Here is a 16,036-nt window from a genome sequence, read left to right as displayed (position 1 = left end):
GATGTCACTTTCCTCTTCAACTAAAAAGAGGAGAATGGAGAACTCTGCCACGAATTAATGGCACAAATGTGATAGTGTGTATTTCGCCATACTCAGATCTCACTTTCTGAATATTCCTTTCACAGGATACCTTCTCATGAAGGTACAAGACTGAAAAGGATCGTGGGAATATATGAAGGTTCTATATTATTTCCCATCACTGAACTGTCCTGAGCACCTTCTGTATTTGAAGTCACAAAATTACCTTTGCTACAGCCTCTTTTGATAGTAGTTGTTCAATAGGAAGGGTCCACCATGCATCTGTTCCTTGCTGCTCCACTATTTTGATAACATCTGTGATAGTTTCACTGGGTTAAAAGGAAAAAAGGAGTTTATGAATTGATGAGTTAATCGTACCTTTCTTCAAGTATCGCAGATCCAAAGTGGTGAGATATACTGATAAAGACATTAGGCTATTTAAACCTATGATCTTCCAGCTTCTAATCCACACAAGACTCCACAGAGCTTTCTGCTTCTGCCTGTATTAAAAAGACTTCCTGCTTTTGTCTTCGAAGATGGGTAGGGTTGTGTGAAACCTGGACATAGAGAAACCCACATGTATTCCAAATAGCTTTTTCTGCAAATACTCAATAACTGGACACTCAGAAAAGATGCCAGCAGATTGAAAACTTCTAAAATCCATTTCACTTGCTATTTCTTGACCATGAATTTACAGAAACTAAACAACTATTTCCCAAAAAAATATTTGCTCTTTTTGACAACAGGCTTATTTGCTCCACTGGATAAAGAGAGCTTGAGAACTCAGGTGGAAATGGGAAGTTAGAAAATGCAGGATTTCAAATAACATACAAATATATTACACTTCTGGTTGCTTTGACTCTCCCTTTTTAGCGATATTTTTTTAAAATGGTAAGAAATATATATATATATTAATCCCAGGAATATGGGAAAATGAAACATCAGTAGAGGAGTGATGTAAACATCCATCCAACATACCCTCTGAAGGCAATATACGAGTTTATATGGCATAGCACCAACCAGGACAAAGGTCCTGAAATCAATAGATACTACAGAAATAAGAAAAATTAAAAGATTAACTAATGTTTTTTCTGATGTGAACAGATAATGCAACCACAAGGCGTGCAGTTCTGTGCACTATTTATGACACATTCAATCACTGTCCCCAGTAGGTAAGGCTATGGGGAATTGATTTTTAATATCATTTAATGCCAAGTCTAGACATTAATTAAGATATCTTTAAAGACAAAACAATCCCATACACTTTGTCTTACTGACTCACTTACTAAAGAAATTATTTTTAAGATGTCTGCTGTATTTAAGGAGTACAGCAGATTATCATGACCTGCCAACTTCAAACTATAACCACTGTGTTACCCAAGCCACCAGAGATTTGTTTTTAACTCCAGAAATGAAGATTTAATGAATTAACTAACTCTTGACACAGTACCCAAGCCACCAGAGATTTGTTTTTAACTCCAGAAATGAAGATTTAATGAATTAACTAACTCTTGACACAGTATTGCAAAACGGGAAAAAAAAAAAAAAAGGCATAATTATCTTGAAAACACAAAAACCAGACGATCAAGATCTAACTTCATAAGCATCACCACTTGGTTTTGTATTTGCACAGTATTTTTTCTGCACTGCTACTAAGTTGAGCTACATCACTATGACATTTAGTGAACTCTTCTGCACAGAGTTTAAGCATGAAAATACATGTTCTCCAAGAAGATGTAGAACAAATTATTACTTAATTACATGACAAGATGCAACAGTAAGAAGAGAATGCAGTTTTGATCTTGATTGTGGGAGTAAAATTTCAATGAGAGACAAACAGTCTTGCATTAATCAATCAATCCTCAATTAATCATTTTACTTTTCAAATTAAATTCCTGTAGAACATCCCAGTAGGTTTTCTGGAGAGAAGCAGCAGTAGCAGTCACAAAGCAACATCCAGCTCGCATACCATTCTTGCCCTAGAATGGGCATCATTTACCTTCTAGTTTAATGATGACAGGACACCATTTATGGCTTTGTAATATATCTGCTAACATTTATCCTGGTAAAACAACATTTAGTTTCTGAATGGTATCTTTTCCTTTCAGAAATATTTGCACAGAAGCCTATTTGCCTATACTTCCAGTTGTGAAGTGTTACTTCTCTAAGACAAAAGCAAACAACTCCAGTCCTGGCAGACAGCTGATAAGTATTCCTTATACCTTTCCTCCTTCAGGCTTAATCTCCAAATTCAGAAAGCTCTCAGAAAAAAAAAAATAAAATCAGTAAGTCAAGAAGAAGTTTGTTTGTCTCAGCCCAGATTCCAAACTATTCCCCTGAACTTGTGTCTCTCTTGTGGAGTCAGTACCTTCCACTGAAGAGGCTGGCTTTACACCCAGACCTTCAATGATGACACAGACCGTAGCACCTGGAAACATTTTAGAGAAAGCAATACACAACATTATTTTTCACTCCTTGACAACAGAAGATCCCATCTTTGATTCTTCTCAAATACACTATCCGTGTATTTTTAAAGACAACTATGGGTAATTAGTTGTCTTCAGGTGAATATTTCAAGATCTCTGTCCACATTCTCAATGCCTTCCTGTACTGGCCAAGCCTTACCCATGGAAGTCACCAGCAGAAGACGGTAGCTGAATTAAAAAGAGGATGATTTACACTAAAACATGCTTATCACCACATAAAATGTTAGTGCACATTGAGTGTTTCATGGAAGAAATAATTTGGTGCTCAGCTAATGGCTCTGGCATCAAATTAGACAGAAAACTTTTCTAATCAAGAATCATACCCATCACTAGCAAGAAAAAGCTACCAGTATGCCCTATAAAGCAAGTAGAAAATTTAAACAGGAACTAAGCTTGTCTTCCACATAACTTTTCCATATTGCAAATATATTTCACTGGAGAGACATAAACTTTAGTGATGAATTAATTTTCAATCTACAGATTTTTAAAGCATTCAACGGGTATTTGATGATAGGGATTTTTAAAAGGTGATAAATCCAGCTACAGACCAAAACTAACAGCTACCTTGGACAACATATAGGAATATTCTCTTAACAAACAATGTTTTCCAGAAACTGTCTGGATTCAGTTTGATCACAGCAGAAATCTCAGTTTTCTGACACTGCAACTGTGAACTGCAATGACATCTCTCCTCAATGGGCGAGATAAGAATTAAAGTCAGGGCTATCACACAAATATTTGGAGAAATTAACAAGGGGGGGGCAGGACCTGAAATTCTGTTAGTGCAAACTGTATTACATGTAATGAGGATGAACTTTTCTCCTTTCAATTGGAGGTGGGAGGAGGGACAAGAAGGAAATAAAACTTTGCTATCAATCTCCCTTGGGAAACCATAAAAAGACTGCTTTCATAAGTATTGCCAATGCTACACAACAGTTGTCTACCATTACAGATACACTATTACTACAAAACATACTACGGACTAACCCTTTACCAAGCATATTGTCATGCAATCCAAAGGCTTATAGTGTTAATTTATGAAAAGCAGAATTATTTAAAGGCACATTTTCATGACATGTGAACTAACAGATACCATTATGCTACAGATAAAAGTTTTCAGACAACTAAAAGGTCAGATTTGTGTTATCAATCACTCACAAGAAATAAGAAGTCAATGCCTGAAGTCAACTTGTTATTGAACAATATTCTCAAAATTCTATCAGTTTCAGATCAAGTAAAAAAAAAAGAATTTAGCAGTGCAGGTTTTTTTTCTATTATATTCAGTTTCCCTACAGATTATAAGTGAACATTAACAGGCAAGTATTTTACAAGAGTAGATAGATATAAATGGATATAAAGAGAGTAAGACCAAAGATTTCCAGGATACCATTTCAACAAATGCTTTTTCTTCCTACAGTTTGAAAAACCCAAGACAAACAAACAAAGAAACCCACCCTGCTCCACTGATCTTTTCCCAGGATCCTTATGATTTACAAGAGAAATGACTATTTAAGGTATCTGCATTGTAAGGAGGAAGATTTTTGCAAAGTACTTTTATGTAAGGTGCAAGTGAAAACCACCTTTCTCAAATAACTACTCATCACTTTATAATCTACAGGCTTCAACGTGAGCATGATAATTCACCGAGTTAGCAATAAACACCATTGTAAAACTTTGCCCTGTATTCATACCCTATCTACAGAACTTGCATTACGTGTCACTTGCTACGTTTTGACACTGAAATCCCTACTGCAATTCACGCTACCACGACACCAGCCAATCACTCTGAAGTCTGATATTGATTATGCTGAACGCTTATTTAATGTGTTAACAGAAATTAGGCAGCATTAAGATATAGTCCGGAGGAGAAGAATACAGTGCCTGATGTTCTCTCAACCTCTTTTCAAAAAACAGTACAGAGGGAAAGTTATCTTCTTTTTTATGTGAACACTGATACTGCAGCAGTAAGTATTTCAGTTACGGTAAGTTGCTATTGCTTACAAGTCACTGAAATATCTTAATATTTTAAAAAGCAAACTAGAATGCAAGGTAGACCTACTTCAAAAACAGGCTGGATTTTCTTTGTCAGAAATTCAAGTTACTTGTCAATCAAAGTCACAGAGAAAGGGACAAAAGTTCTCAGGAATTAGAATAATCTTTTCAATAGTAGTTATTATTACCAATATCTGAACAGTGAATTTGTAAAGCAGTTATTGCATGAGATCAGATTAAGGTATGAATCTCACATTTATTACCTGGTCTGAGCTACTACTGGAAATATACATCTCTGGTTTTACTTTTGGAGCTCTTTCTTCTCTTCCACGAGTTACAGAATTTCCTAGAATTAGAATGTTTTATCTCAAAATCTATTAAATTTTGAAAGCTGACAAACAGTATAATTGTTTATTTGTGCATGTATTCTATTTAAAGTCTTTTTTCTCCACTTAGGCAGAAAAAAATCACACAGAATCTTACCTCCATAATCTTATTGAAAATGGAAATAATTTTTAAAAATGTTCTCTCTTTTCTCTCTCTCTTTCTCTCTCTCATATAGGGTTTTGCTATTTTATAATATTTTTTTAATTCCTGATCACAGTATGATGTGGTATACTCTACATGAAGAATCTAATCATCAGTAGTGTATTACATTTGTAACTATAGACAACAGTGTCATATAATCAAATGTATTTCAGGGCTACAGGAGGCCACAGCAGCAAACAGGAAGACTCACAGAGATCTTGCATCAAACTTGTTGCATACAAGATTACAATCTAGTTCTTGGCTTTCAAGTTAGAAAGACAAGATTGTTGATGTGGGAAAAATATTCTGTTAGAGACTAGCAGCTGCATCTTGAAAGAGCAGCATTCTGCAGCCCTTCACATGACAAATTCAGGAGAAACTTTCACTTACAGAGGGAAACACAGCAGGGGTTTTTTAAATTTTTTTTTTACAGGTGATACATAAACAGGATAACTCAAGACTGATCATTGGTGCTCTCATATGTAACAGCAACTCCATGTGGACTACACTGACTTCCAGTGGAGATGCTGTTACTTTTGATAGCCACTCAAAAACTCCAGAGCAGCACATTTATCCATCATTCAAGGTAAGAAAACAGCTTTTGTTTTGAAATGTAAGTTTACTGTTGTTTTAATGATATTAAGTATTCACACAATCTGAATACGAAACTTCTTAAGTGTTAGAAATATGTCATCAACCTATTGTGATATTTTTCAAAATCATAATGCAAATGCAACAAAATATTTAGCTTAGCTGTTTATTTCAGTAAGAACTGGTGTCCAGGAAAATGACCTATGAATTGACAGTCTGCTTTCTAAATTTGCCTGTCATTTCTATAGGCCAGTATTCTGTGCACTTTTCCTCCTTTGGCTACAGAAGTCTGCTACGGCTAACTTTAAATATTTAATGAGTGTTTTATGCTTTTCTTTGAAAATTTCACTTCTACTTAAAATACATTAGAAGAGTGCTGACTATAAATGAGCATTAGAAGCTGTCAGTCAAATGAAATAAAATCTACTTTTCAAGCATACTGGATACGTCTCTCTTTTTTTTTCCCCAGATAAATTCTAACCAAACCTGACATACTGTCCCTTTGTTCATTCACCTACACATATGCATGACAGCTAGGCCAATACTTACACACAAAGATTGAGTTGTCCAACTGTTGCAGAGTTTATCATATCAAAATTCTGATTGCCACACAGCATACAACTCCAGCAACAATCTCACACGGCTCAAGCATTCATAAAAGACATGCTTTGTAATACAGGTCACTGGCTTTCAAGGTAATTTTACTACAAACTAAAGGAATTCCCATGCATCCCTCCTTCCAAATACTTTCTGTACCAGCTGGGTCAGCTCCTCTACGTGCTGAAGGAGCTAATGCTTCATGGTGTCCTTCATGTTTGACTGCCAGCTGCTCAACTGTTTTTCATCACGCTCTTATTTTGTTGTTGAACTACATATTTAACAATCTTAAGCAAGCACAAGTAACACACTCAAGGCTACTCCATAGATAGGCTACAGTAAGTACTTTTTTCCTGTGAGCATACACTTATTTTTTAATATGGTAACAATTTTTGCAGGTAAAATGTTTTTACACCCCACAGAGCCTCCATCCATTTATCTCCTGGTGTGCGTCAGCGTTATTCAGGTACTATAAATGACTATGGTTATCGTGGTCTTTTCTCACAGTTATTGCTTACTGCAAGAGAGTCAAAGTACATATCTGTGCACCTACACACCCAGTCACACTAGGTGAAGCTAAGGACTAACTGCTTAAAGTCCATTCCCTGCTCTCCACACCCTAAGCCTCACCTACTACAATACTTATGTGCCTAGTCCAGCTTCTGGAAAACATGCTGGACTCTGCAGCATATTTATTCAACACCAGAACAAAAAAGTTCTGCAACACTACTTAAGTCCATCCCAGCTATGCAGTCTTACTATCCATAATGAATGCGCACAAAGAGTTGTAAGGTTAAGATGTGCAAAATGGAGTTACACTACTGTATCTCAAGACAGAAAACAATTATAGAAATGAACAACAAATGTAGAACTCCACAGTACTATTTTTATGAAATCAGCTCTTAGAGGATATTCACAATTGAAAACCTCTGTTTCCCAAAGGGGTAAAAGCAGAACTCTTACTTCTTAAAAGACAGAAAGGGATCATATTTGATTGTGTCTTCTTGTTTTAAAGTATAGCTTGGATTTCCTCTGGATTACATTGTCTGGAATTCCTAAAATGCAGTGATCACAGTATCTGGATACTATTAACCAAAAAATGGTGGAATAAGGCATTTGAAGCTCTAGACATACCAAATCAAAGGCCACTTACATTTATTAAGGCTGGCTCTTCAAAAACACTCCAATTTTATTTTGAAACAAAGTGCAGTCATTTATTCTGCAACCAATTTGGTTATTCCACTTCAGATATCTCATTGTCACTTAACTGCAAAAGGCTATTTTGCCAAAAATAACTGTATTGTTCAATTTACAGTGCTACAATTACAGCTGCAATCGAATCTATTCTAACTACAACTTGCATTTTACTCCTCTTTTAAATACAAAGGCCAGTGACTACTGACAGCTCACTTAACTTAAAGATGAGGGATGAAAGCAGTAATTCATATCAAGGGGACTTTTCAGGTAAGTTAAGTATCTAAGAAAATTGACTCCTACTTGCATACAAGTTACCTTCAGCGATGAATTTTTGATTGTTTTAATTTAGAGCTGAATTCGTTCTGTGCATAAACAATTACAAGTAAAATTTATACTTAAAATAGAAGTTTTGTAATTTCGTATAACTGCAGCACAACAGACAGTGCTCATTCTTTCAATTTTCAGTATATAAAGCCAGACTAATACCTGTTTATCAAGCATTCTCCTGTGTTCTTCTGATAAAAAACAGGAATTGGCACACCCCAACATCTTTGCCGTGATATACACCAGAACGTCCTTCTGTCCAGCATTTCGAGCATTCTGTTCACTGCAGATGTAGGAACAACCTTCACTTTTTTCAGCACTTCCTATAAAGTAGACAGTGAACTGTTGAACACATTTCAGCATTCAGACAAACACTGTTTATGCTACCAGTAAAAAAAGATACAGGTCTACACTCCTGCTCCCAGTACTGAGTAACATTCTTGGGCAATTGTCACATTTACTTTGTTTACTTCATCGCATGTCAATAACATACTTAGAACACTGTATATGCTGTACATTTGCCCACAGAGCAGCCAATGCTTTTTCACCAGCTCTCACTCTCTAGCAGACATTCCCTAAAGTGAGTTAGAACCGGCATCAGTACCTCTATCTGAAGTTTAATAGCTTGTTGAGTCTTGTGCTGTTGTCTGCTTTGAAACCCCATCTTAATACATACTGCCTGTTTTACAGTGTGGGCTACTGCTCACTCTCAACCCTGCTGAATAACCATATCTTCTTTTGTTCTAGATAAAAGATGAATATGGAATAAACACCTCATGCCCTAATTAGAATGAAATCACTGTTACCCAAAGACAGCCTAAGATGCTGGTCTGAGTTTTCTGTGTGGATGTATATAATTTCAAAGAGCACTGCATTTAAAAATAAAATAAAATAAAATTTAAAGTTATTTAAAATAGGACTGTAACAAAATTAATAGAGGAGCAAACAAAGGTGGCTGGCCATGCAAGGCTACTGTAACAACAAAGATCTGACTTAATTCCTTGAAACACTGTATCTTTAAAAATATTTTGGGGGAAAAAAATTCAGTAGCCCTAAGAAATTTATACATCTCCTGTAAATACAATGAACAAATGTATCAGTCAGTATAATTTATCCTGGATTGTATCAGTATCAACAAAAAACCAACAACATTCATCACTTCTATAAATAACTAACACTTTTCAACTAGTATTTGTAAACCCTAGAGAAGAACATATTCTGGAGTGAGCTACAGCAAGATTGTATGGCATCAGCTGTCTTTAAATGTCCTATAAGAAAGCAAAACTGTATACCTGTGCTGCAGCCTTCACACTTGCTGTGTTTACAAACCACTGTTTGCTGGCACGAATAATCATTGGTTTTTTAGTTCTCCAGTCATATGGGTAACTGTGCACATATTTTTCCTCTTTCAACAAACTCCCAGCTGCCTGAAGCATCTGAATGACTGAGAGAAAGAATGAGGCAAGAATAAAATCCCACTTGAACATACTGCTACTTTTAACCTCAATTCTTTCCTTCCCATGATCAGCACATAATAATAAGAGCCTGTACCTCACCCATATTCAAAATGCATTTAGTTTATATGCACCCTCAAAATATACCTGCAGGATTGTAACTGATAAAGTAATAAACAGTTAAATATCAAATACTCACCAGCTTCATTCCCCTCTTCAAGGACATTCTTGTTTTGAAGTTCAGGACCTGCAGCCTCGGTAAAAAACCCACCTTCATCCACAAGGCAATCCTTAAAATAAATGTTAATTGTGTCAATAAAATACCATGTGGCAATTAATTATCTTTTTGGTATTCAAAAATGAGTTAAGTACTCTGCTGAATAACTACTTTTCCGATGAATAGCAATGTATGTTATATTTAAGTACACTTCAGATTTAGTGAACTGCAATTTACTATCTACCAGGCAAGTGAATTTTACATATCAGAAGAAATGAGCACTATTATGTTTGCAGATATATCACAACTGTCTTACATCTACTCATTTGTTATTATTTTAATGACTTTCCAAATTAACAGTGAGAAACAACACCCCAAGAAAAATCCTACCCTCCAAAAAAAACCAAAACCAAACAACCAGAAATATGAGTATAATCACGTTTTGGAACGCCTCAAGGGTCACCTCTTTAAAAACATCAAAGAAAAACAGAATACCCTGCACCTTCATTTCCATCAAACACACTGATCAAACATAACTGAACTGTATTTACATACATGTTTAAAAGAAGCTTTGCTGAAAAAGAATAGAATAGTAACAATGACCTACATAATCAGTGATTTACTTGGTCTGCAAGATACAGCTTTAAAAGCCAATTCTGAGTACTGAGAGGCAATATCTGAGAATTGTTGTCTGTGATATCCTTTAGAAAACAAAAACACAGAGAAGGTTCTATACTACCACTTCCCTGCAAGCTTTAATTAGCAGATGGATGAAAAACTTCATCCTTTTATTTTAATACACACTTTTTCAAGGTTAGTCCTGCATTCTTGCAGGCCATCAGTGATACTCACACTTATCTGAATGCTTCAAAACATTTTCAAGTTTTATGCACAAATTACAACAATCACTTCAGTGGCACATGATCAAACCGTTGCAGGAAATCAAGAGCAACAGCTGAAAAAATAAAGTACCGTGGGTAGCTGATGGTGGGAAGCTACACTGTAGTCTTCCATACCATGAGCTGGGGCTGTATGAACTAATCCTGTTCCTTTTGCCATTGTCACATGATTTGCAGGTAACAGAGGAGAGACTCTGCCAGGAATTGTGGGATGAGCACAAGAACCATCTGCCAAATCCACGCCTGGGGGTGAAAAAAAAACCAGAAGAGAAAACAGAGAAACAATTTATGCATTCAGTTTCTTTTATCAGAGAGCAGAAATGGAACAACTGATCAGCAAGTGTATGCACAGGGTACTGTTCAGATGTACTCCTGCTTTTATATTGTTTGTGGGTTCCCGTTCAGAGGCTTTCAAACTCTCTGCATTGTTAATCTTGCACACAGCTTTTTTGTTTTCTTTTTCCTTTGAAGAAAAAGCTTTTCTTCTACCTTAGACAATGGTATTCTGTTAGTAGGGACATTCCACCTAAAGACACTCCACACATTTGCGTTCCTGGGAACCACTATCTCAGTGTTCTAGAAAGAGATCTCAGTAATGACTTAGTAGGCTAAAAACCTTGGATTTGGGATCTATTCCTAGTTCTGCCACTAAATACTAGTAGCACCATGAAAACATTTAAATTCTCTAAATTACATACAAATAGAGTACGCCATGAATGAAGCTAGTGACAATTTAAGACTAAAAAAACACTGAAGAAATCTTAGTAGGAAAGCTCTGCTGAAAGTCAAGAATTGTAGTGTCGTGACAAAATGGCTGTCATTGAATGCTTTCCTCCTAGAAGGAACATGTTTAGGAACTGCTGTCAGACAGTTAGGTACACAGATAGAGAAAGGTAACAAATATAACTAATTACTGAATATATGGAACATAAAAAGAACAGGTTCTAATATTAAATTTCTTTTCAAGAAGGTCCAACTCTAATGGGGTATGTGATCTGCAAATCATGTGATTCAAGAACGTCAAACCTGTGAGAACTCCTCCAGGTAACTTTATCATTAGGTAAAAACAATATTATTAAGCAGAGAAACAGATATTTTTCCCCTCTGAAAAAGAGGGCATGGAAACACCAAAACAACCTGAAAAGAAAAAGTCGCAGAATGCACCATTCTCACCTCCTTTAGATATACATATTTCCAGCACTGAATTGCTGATAAAGGCAAATTAATAAAGTTCACAAATGACACATTAAATCTCAACTCATGACACTGAATGACAAGTCTGTCTATTAAGAAATATCACTGTGCAGTTTGTTAGGATGCAAACTTAACCACTTTAGTTTGTCTGTACAGAAGACAGTCACCTATGATGTCTCAATACTCTTCACGGTTACAGTGAAGGCTTAAGACACCTATGAACAAGGAGAAACTTGAAAAGTAACATAATCACAGCTGATAGTGCTACCGATTCTGCTGCACTAGGTAATTTCAATAGTTTTTGTAGAATTTAGCAATCAGGCAGTCAGCAAGTGTACTTGTAATTAGTCCCTTGTTCTCATCAGCAATGGGTGAGAAAGACACAAAAAACTGCATTCAGTGTAACTAAGATTTTGATACTGAACAGACTTCCACCCCGTTTTCCAAGTGTGAATCCAGATTTTTAAAAGTACTTTGAAATCTATGGATGAAAATTTGAGCTACAATACACCAATACTAAATCTGACAGACTACTACTCACCTTTGTATTATTTTAGTGAAGCACATTCTCAAAATATAAACAAACTTAATAATAAATCAAAACTGAAGCTGTTTTCAGACACCTGCAAGCGGATTTCTAAGCAACTTAAGACTAACAATATTAAAACCTACCTTTACACGTTGACAAAACCTCAAACTGCGTGTCCAAAACAGCAGCTGTAGATTCCACTCTATCAGCAGCTAGAATGAAGTATTCACCAGTAGTTGTACATTTCACAACTGAATATCTACAATGCAAATACATATTCATCATACCAAATAATTAAAAATACCATAGAGCTACAAATTGTTTAAATGCTCCATCTCTAAAAGACAGCAAAACGTTTTAAGAACTACTTGTCCAATTCACTCTTAAAGCTCAAACAAATTTCAAGATAATGCAACATCAGGAAGAAGAAATAAATTTTAAAAAAATAAAAATGAAAGCAGAAATTAATATATTGAGACACAGAACAAAGCTTACAACTGTGTCACTTAAACCAAAACAAAACCAACACACAAAAGATGCCTTAAATAAAATGTAATGGTAGTCCAGAACATTTTAAATTTGCTGATAAATATTGATAAGGACTGACACAGATGACTGAAACAAGTGAAAGACACATACGCTGAATCTGGCATGTAGCAAACTGCTTGATTGGCTGGCACTGTCCAAGGTTGTGTGGTCCAGACTAGAACGCTAGCAGGGGATGATCCATCTACAGATGCAAATTACAAGTACTTTACTTACAATTGTAACAAAAATAAAAGTTATCAGTCTTACAATCTATACAGAAGTCATACCTATCATAGAAGTCAGCTTAGGTGGTAACTTTAATAGGGGAAATTTCATGTACACAGAACGACTGACATGCTGCTCATTGTATTCAAGCTCTGCTTCCGCCAAGGCTGTTCTGGGTAGATACCAAACATGTTAACACACTTGAACATGAAAAGCTATCTATAGCCTTGCTGAAATTTTGCAGACAAAATAGTAAGTTGATTCTTACTTTGCTGAAGGGGACCAGAACACAGGTTTATAGTCCTGATAAATGAAACCCTAAGAAGGAAGGAGAGAGAAAAAAGAAAGTTAGAAGAATCAAAATGTCTAACAAATCAGAACAAACTTCAACAAGAGTTCAACATACCTTATCATACATTTTATAGAAGACTCTCAGCTGGTTTGCTTCATACTTTGGATCAAATGTACGGTAGCAGTTAGCCCAATCTGCCATCACACCCCAACGAATGAAGGCAGATTTCTGTTTCTCAATTGCTTTTTCTGCAAATTCTCTGGCTGAAGGGAATAGTTCCATTAAGAATATGGTTTAGTCCACTAAGCTCAATATAACACCATTTTAAATATGCTATTGATGTTTTTTAGAAAAGCCTGAGCTGAACATAATGAAACTGTGCACTAATTACTGATTATTATGGCTCAAAAAAAAGTATTTCAGATAAGTAGTTACATAAAATGACTGCAAAGAGTAAAAAGATCCAGAAGCAGCACTTTTTGACTAATACAGGGACATAAAGCACAGAAGTCTCTAGAATATAAACTTTCTTTTTAAGGAAGAGGGGAAAAAGATAAGTATATTTAGTTAAGAAGAACTTCTCAAAATACATTCTCAAATAATGTAAAATATGTAATAGTGAAAATTAGCCACCTCTGTTGATGCTGATCTAAACTTTTCAAGGCATGCATCTGAAAATAAGTTAGCCCATTTCACTGCCACAATTCCAAGCTAAAGCAGTTTAAATTGCTCATTACAAATACTTTTGGAGCTGAATGTTGATGTATTTCAATATATATGGTATTTGAAATTATTTCTTCAAAATGGTTTCCAGATAATGCAGACTTTCTCTGAAAGGATCACCCCTACAGTTTTGTAGCACTGTGAAAAATACAGTCAAGAAATACATTCCTACTGAGTCAAGCTGTCCTGATGAAGCCTGATTTTTACATGCATCTTTTTAGCTCCTGATCAAATTCAGTCTTCAAAAACCAAAAGGATGTTGATCTGATAAATACCAGTCTCACGCCACTGCACAGTTAAGCAAAGCAGAAATTCAATCCTCTGCCCTTCTTTTGTTTTTTTAAACCCACGGTCAATGCTATGCATGTTCATTACAGCAACAAATTAAGCCCGTGTTCAATTATCCTATAAGATTACATTGGACTCAATCTGCTTGGTCACATAAAATGTCACTAACAGACAATAAAAGCCCACAATAAAGTGTAAAAGCTATATATAAAGCATAAAATACAGAATATGAGTAGGATGTACAAATACTTAGGCCAACTTTTTCTATAGATACTGCAAACCGCAGTTTACCTCTCTGTCGAATTTCCATTGGTGAAAGATTTTCAGCTCCTTTGACTTCTGACAATGCCTTCAACTCAATTGGCAAACCATGACAATCCCATCCTGGCACATAGTGTACTTTATAACCTCTCATCACGTAGAAACGATTAGTGATGTCTTTCAAAATCTGAAAAGACACAAGGGTCTGTTATCACTTGAGCTCCCCCATGTGGAATAGTTACATTATTAAGATTCTTCTATTAAAAAAAAAAAAAAACAAATACAAAAGGCTGCATGATATATTTACATTTAAGACTGTGCATTTTGGATTTTTCTTGTCCATCATTTTGCCTTTTGGCAGAACCTCAGGGGACCTCTGATCAAAGGAACTCACATTCACTATAACTGAAAGATGCAGTTTATAAACTTGGAAGACTTGAACAAATCCTACTTGCTCTCATTTTTAAAACACTGAGCTGGATCTACAACATTGGCCTAGTGCATATTTACTGTTTTTTGACATGTGACCACCTAACCAAAACCTGTCATTTTCAAAAGTCCAGGCTTTGGCACTAGTACTGTAAGACATTGTGGGTCACATTTTAGTCTTTCCTACTTTGTAGCATATATAATGCTGTCTTTCTCAGGACTGAATCTAAACATATCCTAATGTATTTAGCAGTAATATTTCAAAGCTGAAATTCATATTGTAAAAGCCATCAACATTTAGTCATTGTGGTTCCACTGAGAATACTCAGACAGCAAGAGAACAAACTTACAAAATACCCAGAGGAAAAAAGAATAGCAAGGCACAGCTCAACCATGCATTACAGTAATGTTATTACATATGCACACACAGAAATAGATATTCACCCACGTGCATCTAGACATTCACCTATGTGCAATATGTTCCATACACAAATAAACTGTGCACTTAATATTGCTTAAGAATTAATTACAGGCTAGACTATCTAAAAAGCTGTTCTCTTTCTACTAAAACATTCAGCCTCATAAATGAGCACTCAGAATATACGTACCATATTATATGGTATTTATGTCACAGTATGGGATCTGTGTCACCATGGCATCAGTATCTACATAACCATATAGTTTGCTTTTTAAAAGCCCCATCCACCAAAATATCAAACACTAAAGTGTAACTGATTTATATGGAAATGGAGAACACACAGCACATTATAGGAAGTGTTCATGACTTCAAAACTGGAGAGTATGAACGAGTAAATATTTACTTTATTTAATGCATGGCCAACATGAGGGTCTCCATTGGCATAAGGTGGTCCGTCATGCAGACAAAATTCCTGTTTTGTTTTCCTTTGCCTTTGCCATGAATACAGTTCCAAAAAACCACATTTCTGTAAAGACAACGGAGAAGACATCTAAATCACCACAGCTAGGTCTTTGCACTTTCAAAAAGTCTGTATGGATTTTGGCTAGATGGTAAAACATATAATAAAAGCAAACATACAAACACGGAGCGTTAACTTTTCTAACTCTGTAGCAGATGACACTAGTAGTTTAAAAGTATTAAGAAGCCCGAGACAAGTCTAATACTAAACCTAACATTATTAGTCCGGCTCTCCACTACCAGGAGGGTCGTTACTCCTTCTCCAAACAAAACTGTAACAAACTTGAGAGTATCCCGACTATAACTAACTAAAGATCCCGAGCTCTC

At 35.7% G+C, this 16,036-nt stretch overlaps 1 protein-coding gene across 1 annotated transcript in view; it reads right to left on the bottom strand.

The window, feature by feature from the left end:
* IARS2 (isoleucyl-tRNA synthetase 2, mitochondrial) overlaps nt 1–16,036 on the bottom strand; it is a 30,038-nt gene that overhangs the window by 13,110 nt on the left and 892 nt on the right. The window contains exons 2-13 of the mRNA XM_074897245.1: nt 15,594–15,716; nt 14,374–14,530; nt 13,186–13,334; nt 13,048–13,097; nt 12,842–12,951; nt 12,666–12,756; nt 12,170–12,285; nt 10,377–10,546; nt 9,387–9,477; nt 9,026–9,177; nt 7,896–8,056; nt 245–347 (exon numbers count right to left, since the gene is read on the bottom strand). Of these exons, the coding sequence (XP_074753346.1) occupies nt 245–347; nt 7,896–8,056; nt 9,026–9,177; nt 9,387–9,477; nt 10,377–10,546; nt 12,170–12,285; nt 12,666–12,756; nt 12,842–12,951; nt 13,048–13,097; nt 13,186–13,334; nt 14,374–14,530; nt 15,594–15,716 (1,473 nt within the window). The remainder of the gene's footprint in view (nt 1–244; nt 348–7,895; nt 8,057–9,025; nt 9,178–9,386; nt 9,478–10,376; nt 10,547–12,169; nt 12,286–12,665; nt 12,757–12,841; nt 12,952–13,047; nt 13,098–13,185; nt 13,335–14,373; nt 14,531–15,593; nt 15,717–16,036) is intronic.

The sequence above is a fragment of the Athene noctua genome, chromosome 1 (assembly GCF_965140245.1).
Source record: "Athene noctua chromosome 1, bAthNoc1.hap1.1, whole genome shotgun sequence".
Lineage (NCBI taxonomy): Eukaryota > Metazoa > Chordata > Aves > Strigiformes > Strigidae > Athene > Athene noctua.
This window is presented reverse-complemented; position numbering and strand designations above follow the sequence as displayed.